Here is a 10,000-nt window from a genome sequence, read left to right as displayed (position 1 = left end):
TTGTGTGTGTGTGTGTGTGTTGTTAGTGAGACAGCAATACAACTCATGATGATACGGTATAGTGATTTAATAATACAAAAGTTACATTTACAGTTTAGTTGTGAGACACGCCAGGCACGATACTGAGATATTTTAAGATATTTTTGGCTATTTTGCTTCCATAACATGTCTTCTTTCATACTAGTATAAAATGTACATTCAGGTGTTTATTTGACTAAACCTTGTCTGTTTGCGTCTGTATATTTCTCCTATACAACCATCTTTAGTTAAAGCCCTACTTCACCGGTGGGAATATGAAGGCGTATTGAACTCTGAGATCCTATGTAGTATAAATTTGCAAACTACCTAGGGGGCAAAACCCCTTTTTTTTTAAAAACAGACATGGTGCGTTGTAAAAGGTTGTTCACCAGAAATGATATCCAGGACCTTCCAGGATCCCAACCTGGGTGGACAACCTGGTCAACTAGCTGCTGGAAAGCTACAGCGGGCCGACATAGAGCAAATCAGAACCACTGTTTAAGTGAATGGGGATGGGCTAATAGGGAATTTTTTAAACTTATAGAAATCATTATGAGACTTTGCCAGTTGATTACTGACATTAAAACAACAACTTTTTGTATTACAGTATTTTCCAAAAGGTTTGAATAAATATGAAAAATCATCAATATCTTACTAATGATGCGTACATTTGCATATCTGCAAAGCCCCAAAATCTAGATGTTGGACAAAAGCAGAGTCAATTTGTTTTTAAATTTTGAAAACAAAACAAGTGTCCAACTGCCTGAAGCCTTTCCTAATCACAGTTCAAATTTGATCAATAACCCATAGAAAATGAATTTTTTACACTGTTTTTTCCAAGGGAATGTCTAGCCGTTTCCTAAAATACCAGCTAGAGACTCCAAAAGGACACTTTTGGTCCATGGCACATGAAATGTAACTGTGTAAAAAATGTATTTTCTATGGGTTATTGATCAAATTTGAACTGTGATTAGGAAAGGCTTCAGGCAGTTGGACACTTGTTTTGTTTTCAAAATTTAAAAACAAATTGACTTTGTTTTCTTCCAACATCTAGATTTTGGGGCTTTGCAGATATGCAAATTTACGCATCATTAGTAAGATATTGATGATTTTTCATATTTATTCAAACTTTTTGGAAAATACTGTAATACAAAAAGTTTTTGTTTTAATGTCAGTAATCAACTGGCAAAGTCTCATAATGATATCTATAAGTTTAGAAAATTCCCCATTAGCCCATCCCCATTCACCCCCATTCACTTAAACAGTGGTTCTGATTTGCTATGTCGGCCCGCTGTAGCTTTCCAGCAGCTTGTTGACCAGATTGTCCACCCAGGTTGTGATCGTGGAAGGTCCTAGATGTCATTTTTGGTGAACAACCTTTTACAACGCTCCATGTCCATAAAATCACTTTGCCCCCTGGGTAAACATTTTAGAAATCGGTTCATCCTAGCCTGAGAAAAGGCAGAAAGAGTGTTTTATGGTCTCACTGTCTAACCCTACATTTTACTAGTGTGACATCACACACGGTAAAATGTAGGGTTAGGATTAACAGGACAGCTGGGCCAAGGGAAGACTGAGGGAAGAAAAACCTCATTCATTATATTATAATAATAGTGATTTTATAATAGAACACCGGTTCCATATGAGTGAAGTATTCCTTTCATAACTGACATTATCTCAACATTAGTTTTTATTGCATGTGCAAAATAATCCATTTCATAGTTTTCTTTTAATGGCAGCTGTGGGGCGGGTCTTAAGGCTTAGGAGCTCAGCCATTGGTCGACTGCTTCCCTGGTAAAAGTCCAATCCGGCGATCCACTCCACATCTTTCACTCTGGATTGGTGGAACCACATGTGGTCTTCAACCCAACTGGCCGCCGCTCCTGAGCTCTGGTGAGGCAAACACATCCCAAAAAGTTAAAAGACGGTAATCCCGAAAATGACAGACAGACAGAGACACACAGAGACACACAGAGACACACAGACACACAGACACAGACACACACACACACACACACACACACACACACACACACACACACACACACACACACACACACACACACACACACACACACACACACACACACACACACACACACACACACACACACACACACACACACACACACACACAGGCAAGGCAAGGCAAGGCAAGTTTATTTATATAGCACAATTCAGACACAAGGCCATTCAAAGTGCTTTACAGGGGCAAGATTAGAATACACAATACACATTATAAAACATTTAAAAGCGAATAAAAGAAGCGAATAAAATGAAAACAGGTAGTGGATCATGAGGAGATATTCACTGATTTGGACAAAAAGTGATTTTGACAACAAGCGTTGTCCAGAATCACTCACTGTACCTTCAACCCCGCTGTCTGTTTACCTGTCTGTCTGTCTGTCTGTCTGTCTGTCTGTCTGTCTGTTTACCTGTCTGTCTGTCTGTCTGTCTGTCTGTCTGTCTGTCTGTCTGTCTGTCTGTCTGTCTGTCTGTCTGTCTGTCTGTCTGTCTCATGGTAAGAATTGGACTCTCTGTAAAACACGTAAGCAAGAATAAAACCCTCTCCCTGTCCCTATGACATCATGCTTTAATCACGTTACTGTTTAAGTGACAACACTCCTCCGGTTAATACGGATAAGCAAGCACATTGTTGCTTTGTTCAGTGTGTGTGTGTGTGTGTGTGTGTGTGTGTGTGTGGTGTGTGTGCGTGTGTGTGTGTTTGGTGTGTGTGTGTGTGTGTGTGTCTGTTCTTAATCTTGATAATGTGTTAATTATCAAGTGACTTCACTTGTCCCGTAAACTTGGATACAGCAAACAGTGTGGCTTTGTTCAGTGTGTGTGTGTGTGTGTGTGTGTCTGTTTTTCTGTGTGTGTGTGTGTGTCTGTTTTTCTGTGTGTGTGTGTGTGTGTGTCTGTGTGTGTGTGTTTTTCTGTGTGTGTGTGTGTGTGTGTGTGTGTGCGTGTGTGTGTGTGTTTTTCTTTGTGTGTGTGTGTCTGTTTTTTCTGTGTGTGTGTGTTTTTCTTTGTGTGTGTGTGTGTGCGTCTGTTTTTCTGTGTGTGTGTGTGTGTGTGTGTGTGTGTGTGTGTCTGTTTTTTCTGTGTGTGTGTGTGTTTTTCTTTGTGTGTGTGTGTGTGTCTGTTTTTCTGTGTGTGTGTGTTTGTGTTGCAATGTTTAAAACTAGCCAGCTGGATATAGCTGCCAATGTGGGGGCCAGTTTCATACTAACTATCAGTCTTTGTCTGGCCCAATATTCTGACATTAACAACACAGTACTGAGGTCATTTCAATGTCATCTTAAAGCTACAGTGAGTAACTTTTTCCATATCAAATTAAATGTCGGTTACATTTAAGTTATTGTGAAAGAGGAGTTGACACAAAGTTGATTAAGCCTATTATCAGCTCCACAAAACTCTCTCTGTATTTCTCAGTATGGCAGCGTTTACAAACTGGTGTCCCCCCCCTCCCCCCCACCCCCCCTCCCTCCCTGACACTGGTGCAGGAGCTCAGAAAAATCCCCACGAAGAGCCCGAGAAATGTTTCAGTTGTTGATTCTACTGCTACGAAAAAAAACCTGGACGTACAGCAGAAGGTATAAAATCCATGTGCCATCACTGAAGGCTTTACCTCATGTAGATGCACCGACAGTGTTGTTGTAATTACTCAGAATTCCTCATGGGGGGGGGGAGGGGCGATAGAAGTTACGCAATATAACTTTAAAAAGTGTAAAAATTATGTTGATTACTAAGGTCTAAAACTCAAATTTTTTCTCACAAGAACATTTGCACAAGTACACACACACACGCACAAGTACACACACACACACTATCTCACACACACACACACTATCTCACACACACACACACTATCTCACACACACTATCTCACACACACACACACACACACACACACACACACACACACACACACACACACACACACACACACACACACACACACACACACACACACACACACACACACACACACACACACACACTTCTTACCTCACAGCTCTCGTTGTTGTTGGGCAGGTGAGGCAGCAGGAAGGAGACCGTCTGTAACTGTCCGTCGCACGATGTCACCGGCGTGATTGAATCCTGACAGCTGGTTACCACGGCGAAGAAATGCGTCGGTATGGAGACGTTGGTGCCGGGCACAAACCTAGAATTACACACAACGACACAGAATGGTTCAAAATCAGTGAATATCTCCTCATGATCCGCTACCTGTCTGTGTGCTGGAGAGAAAATACTCTTTCTTTTTTCTATTCTACATACTACATCCGACGATAAAAATAATCTAGTTAGGATGCAGTAGGCATACTATTGGGACATACTTTACTCTCTTATTTCATCATAACATTGCGCCTTGATCTTGCCTCTTGCTTTTATATCCGTCGCATCCCCCGCAAACTCAATAGATGTGGTAGTCAAACACGTTTTGCATAAATCTGCGTAAGTAAGTAAGTAATAGAGTGTGTGTGTGTGTGTGTGTGTGTGTGTGTGTGTGTGTGTGTTTTGCATAAATCTGCTTAATAGAGTGTGTGTGCGTGTGTGTGTGTGTGTGTGTGTGTGTGTGTGTGTGTGTGTGTGTGTGTGTGTGTGTGTGTGTGTGTGTGTGTGTGTTTTGCATAAATCTGCTACTAGAACATTTCTGGTTCCAATCTTTGCGCCAGATGTTGGAATGCGGCCGAAGGGGATTTGTTCACATTTGGACCAAATAAAAGATTTAGTTCGAACCAGATTTTCTTTCACAATTCATCCCAAAGGAGTCGGATATAATTGAGGTTAGTCTCTTCCCAGGCCAAAAACTTCCTTATATTCTCATAACTGAATAAACAAACTTTCCTCACAGGGAAAATGTAGATCCCTGGAACACTGTTTGAAGTTAGAAAGCTTCCTGAAAAGTTACTGTTTCACTGTTGTTGTTGTTTACTGCAGCAGGGCCCACAGTTTGGTTTACAAACACATTCTAGTCTTAACGTTTGGTTCCAGGTTCCTCAAAGTAATTTAGTTTTGATTTATGATGATAGAATTATACTAACTTCAAACAGTGTTCCAGGGATCACATTTTCCTGTGAGGAAAGTTTGTTTATTCGGTTATAATGATAGCCTATACACTTAAGATTTTTTTTTTAAGATTATTATTATTTTATGGCATGTTCAAGCTTTATTAGATAGTACAGAGTTGAAGTGGGGAGACAGAGAGAGAGAGAGAGAGAGAGAGAGAGAGAGAGAGAGAGAGAGAGGGAGAGAGAGAGAGAGAGAGAGAGAGAGAGAAAGAGAGAGGGAGAGAGAGAGAGAGGGGGGGGGGATGACCTGCAGTAAAGGTCCACGGGTCTGATTTGAACCCGCGACCACTGCAACGAAGGCCGGAGCCAATATGGTACGCGCTCTATCCACTACACCAATATGGAAATGTTTGACCATTCTTCAAGAAATGGTTAAAAGGGAAACAGAAAAGGTAGTTTGGTAGTTTCCATGGCAATATTAAAGTGGTCATTTTAACAGTATAATCTTGAAGTTGAACTTACTGTTGCATCTGCTGCGGACTGTCGAACTGTCCGTCAAAGTTATAATCGAACACCGGTCCCGTGACCACGTTAATGCCGTTATAGACAGACGCATATCTCTTCAATAGGACACTGTGGAAGTAATCCCAGATCCCTGAATATGAGAGGAGAGAGAGGTGTCAGTTAAAAGGTATACAAGTGAAAGACAGACAGACAGACAGACAGACAGACAGACAGACAGACAGACAGACAGACAGACAGACAGACAGACAGACAGACAGACAGACAGACAGGCAATACAATTATATAAACAAGATATACTGTTCGCATAATTATTATAAATCGATCTTAAAGTCCCTACGAGGAACTTTTAAATATTTCTGAAACAGTCAAATTTTCCCTCTGATGATCAAAAAGGACAAGTTAAATCTAAATTAATCTAATCATTCACACACACACACACACACACACACACTAACAAACTCAGTGAGTAGCTAAACACATTATATCATGTTATAGTTTTAGACACACACACACACACACACACACACACACACACACACACACACACGCACACACACACGCACACACACAGGTCCTGATGGCTGAAAAACATTCTTAAACGGTCACGATGCAGTTTCAGAGGAGGGGGATCTTTATTTCTACAGGTAAATCCCATTGAGACCGGAGACTCTTTTATAAGTGAGACCTGTTCCCATTCCCATGTTGCCATTGCCATTCACACACACATTCATACACCGATAGCAGGCTTACTTATTGACATTCACACGAGGCAAGGTGGGTGAAGTGTCTTGCCCAAAGGAAACAACAACCATGACACAAGTGGCAGGGCGGGGATCGAACCTCCAACCCTTTGATCATCAGCCGACCCGCTCTACCACCTGAGCCACAGACGCCTCCAGTAACTTACTCTTAAACTCGGGATACATCGGCACCACGTTACTCATCAACAAAGCGTCGTACTGCTGGTCCGAGGTCACGTTCAGATCTGAAAAAAAAATTAAAGTTATTTTTGGATGTGATGAAATTAAAAATGTGTAATTGAATTGTATTTTCATTTGCAAATAATGAGGCTGCTGCGATGAAATAATGACAATGAGGTTATTTTTCACTCTTAAAGGTGCAGTGTGTAATATGACATCATCAAGAAAGTTCTACAAAGTTCTAGAATGCAACGCTCCCTGGGTAACCCCAACCCTTTCGAATAATAACAGAAGCTACAGTGGCCTTCAAGGACAAGAACAATTCTAAATTTTAAACAATGCACCTGATGACATTCCAACTATGACACTTTCAAGATGGCGGCACTAGGCCTTGGTCCAAAATATGCAGAAATATGGCCATATATGAGACCCTTTCTAAGGGAAAAAATAATAATAAAAAAAAAAAATCCAGCTATTATGCACTAAATTAAACGTACTTATGGATATTATAATTATTTTCTAGAAAATCTGCTAGGAAATAAAACCCAAAATTCTACACACTGCAGCTTTAATGGTGGAGTCAACAATTCTGGAGAACTGATGTAAAAAAAAAATTGGGTCACAACAATCAGTGAATATCTCCCTACGATCCGCTACCTGTCTGTACTGTGTGAGCGCTAAAACTAAAGTGATTGTGCCAATACATAACATAGGCTCTGTAAACAGGTGTGTAAACAAAGGAAGGTTACTGTGACTAGCAACATACCAGTTTACAGAGCCTAGGCTGTGCATTAACACTTTTTTTCCCCCAGCGCACACACACACACAGTACAGACAGGTAGTGGATCGTGAGGAGATATTCACTGATTTTGACAAAAAGTGATTTTGACAACAAGCGTTCTCCAGAATCACTGACTGTACCTACAACCCCCTGTCTGTCTGTCTGTCTGTCTGTCTGATTTTGACAACAAGCGTTTTCTTTGGAATACAATGCTTGTTGTTGGGCCGCATATATACCTACATGAATCTTTCTCTCTTTTTACATGTTTTTCTTAAAGATTTTATTTTAAAGTGAGACAATACCAGGAACCACAAAGTGATACAAGACATAAACAGACAGTCACATAAATATAAAAAATAGAAAATGCATTTTGTGCTGAAAAAGCTAAAAGAGTAAAGTACATTAAAGGTGCAGTGTGTAATATGACATCATCAAGAAAGTTCTACAAAGTTCTAGAATGCAACGCTCCCTGGGTAACCCCAACCCTTTAGAATAATAACAGAAGATACAGAGGCCTTCAAGGACAAGAACAATTCTAAATTTTAAACAATGCACCTGATGACATTCCAACTGATGACACTTTCAAGATGGTGGCACTAGGCCTCGGGCCAAAATATGCAGAAATATGGACATATATGAGACCCTTTCTAAGGGAAAAAAATAATAATTAAAAAAAGAATTTTCCGCTATTATGCACTAAATTAAATGTACTTATGGATATTATAATTACTTTCTACAAAATCTGCTAGGAAATAAAACCCAACATTCTACACACTGCAGGTTTAAAACTAGCAGTCGCAGTGCAAATTTATTTTTCACATGCTTTTTCAGTAACTTTTTCTAATTCATACCCCTGTACATATTATACTTCTGTCTTCTTTCTCACCATTCTGACCTGCTGCTGCACTGTGTGTCGTCACCGTTTCAAAGGAAAAACGACTTGATATTGAACGGGATATTAATATTAAAGATAAAACACAATTGCTAAATTTCTCGAGAAGCCAGTATCTCATATGCTGAAACGTGTGTGTTGTACCGTACGTGATAATGTGAAAGTGAGACATTCCTGTGTGTAATGTGTGTGTGTGTGTGTGTGTGTGTGTGTGTGTGTGTGTGTGTGTGTGTGTGTGTGTGTGTGTGTGTGTCTCTGTGTGTGTGGTACGTGGTAATGTGTGAGTGAGAAAGAGTTCATGTGAGTGTGTGTGTGTGGTATGTTGTAATGTGCGAGTGAGAAAGAGTGTGTGTGTGTGTGTGTGTCTCTGTGTGTGTGTGTGTGTCTCTGTGTCTGTGTGTGTGTGTGTGTGTGTCTCTGTGTCTGTGTGTGTGTGTGTGTGTGTGTGTCTGTGTGTGTGTCTGTGTCTGTGTGTGTGTGTGTGTCTCAACAGAAGGAGTTATTGGGATTTGAGGTTGACTGCCCCCACACAATAGTTTCAAGGCCTGTGAATTTCAACAGAAACTTGATGCACTTTCCTTTCAAAAATACCAGCTCTAAATACAGCTTTGGGAAAAATGAAGAGACCACTCCAAATGTTCAGTGTCTCTCGTTTGTACTATTTATAGGCATATGTTTGAGTAGAATGAACATTTTGGTTTTATAATACAAACTACTGACGACATTTCTACCAAATTCACAATGAGAATATTGTCATTTTGAGCATTTTTAATAAGTAATGCAGAGATGAAGATTGAAGAAAAATCCAGACTGGTCTCTTAATTTTTTTTCCCGGGGCTGTATATACAGAGACACACGTACATCAAGGCAAGGCAAGTTTATTTCTATAGCACAATTCAGACACAAGGCCACTCAAAGTGCTTTACAGGGGCAAGATTAGAATACATAAAACACATTATAAAACATTTAAAAGCAAATAAAAGAAGCAAATAAAATGAAAATTGCAGGTTAAATATAGATTAAAGGTGGAGTCAGTGATTCTGGAGATTGCTTGTTGACAATTTTTGTGTGTCAAAATCAGTGAATATCTCCTCATGAGGTCCCCCCAACCCCCCAACCCCCCCCCCCTCCCCTTTTGTTTACACACCAGTTTACAATGCTATGTATTAACACCAGCACACACACACACACACACAGAGTACAGACAGGTAGCAGATCATGAGTAGATATTCACTGATGTTGACAAAAAGGGATTTGGACAACAAGCGTTCTCCAGAATCACTGACTTCATTTGAACTTGTGACCACCTGTTCCAAGGTAAGAATTGACTCATTAATTCTTTAGTAATAGATATTAGTAATGAGGAGGGTGAGGGTGGATGTGTGTGTGTGTGTGTGTGTGTGTGTGTGTGTGTGTGTGTGTGTGTGTGTGTGTGTGTGTGTGTGTGTGTGTGTGTGGGCGGATATTCTGTAGAAGTTAGCTGTAACATTGGGTAGTATATACAAGTTGAGCGTGTGGGAGGGAGAACGTTAGTAGTGCTTTTAGTATGAGTAGAACGTTAGTATGGCTTTCCGAACACAGCCTGTGTGTGTGTGTGTGTGTGTGTGTGTGTGTGTGTGTGTGTGTGTGTGTGTGTGTGTGTGTGTGTGTTGGTGTATTGGTTGCCTGGATACGTACTTGGTGGATAGAGGAAGGCGTGTGTGACATTGACAGCCGTGTTGTTGTACGTGTCACATCTCTGACTGTCTGCAGACGGGATTCTCACGTCCGCTCTGAGGCAGGCTGCCGTCACTGGGGGGAGGGGGTCCGAGGTCACCTACAGGGAAATACACAGCAGAGAAATTAT

General features: G+C 40.6%; 1 protein-coding gene across 1 annotated transcript in view; it reads right to left on the bottom strand.

Annotated features, from left to right (window-relative positions):
- Positions 1 to 1,734: 1,734 nt before the first annotated feature.
- LOC307264017 (ectonucleotide pyrophosphatase/phosphodiesterase family member 3) overlaps positions 1,735 to 10,000 on the bottom strand; it is a gene marked incomplete at both ends in the record, with an annotated part of 44,087 nt that continues 35,821 nt past the window's right edge. Inside the window, 5 exons of the mRNA XM_080045342.1 lie at positions 1,735 to 1,908; positions 4,030 to 4,186; positions 5,559 to 5,691; positions 6,469 to 6,546; positions 9,832 to 9,970. Coding sequence (XP_079901468.1) covers positions 1,735 to 1,908; positions 4,030 to 4,186; positions 5,559 to 5,691; positions 6,469 to 6,546; positions 9,832 to 9,970 — 681 coding nt within the window. The remainder of the gene's footprint in view (positions 1,909 to 4,029; positions 4,187 to 5,558; positions 5,692 to 6,468; positions 6,547 to 9,831; positions 9,971 to 10,000) is intronic.

The sequence above is a fragment of the Ammodytes marinus genome (assembly GCF_949987685.1).
Source record: "Ammodytes marinus genome assembly, chromosome: 17".
NCBI lineage: Eukaryota > Metazoa > Chordata > Actinopteri > Uranoscopiformes > Ammodytidae > Ammodytes > Ammodytes marinus.
This window is presented reverse-complemented; position numbering and strand designations above follow the sequence as displayed.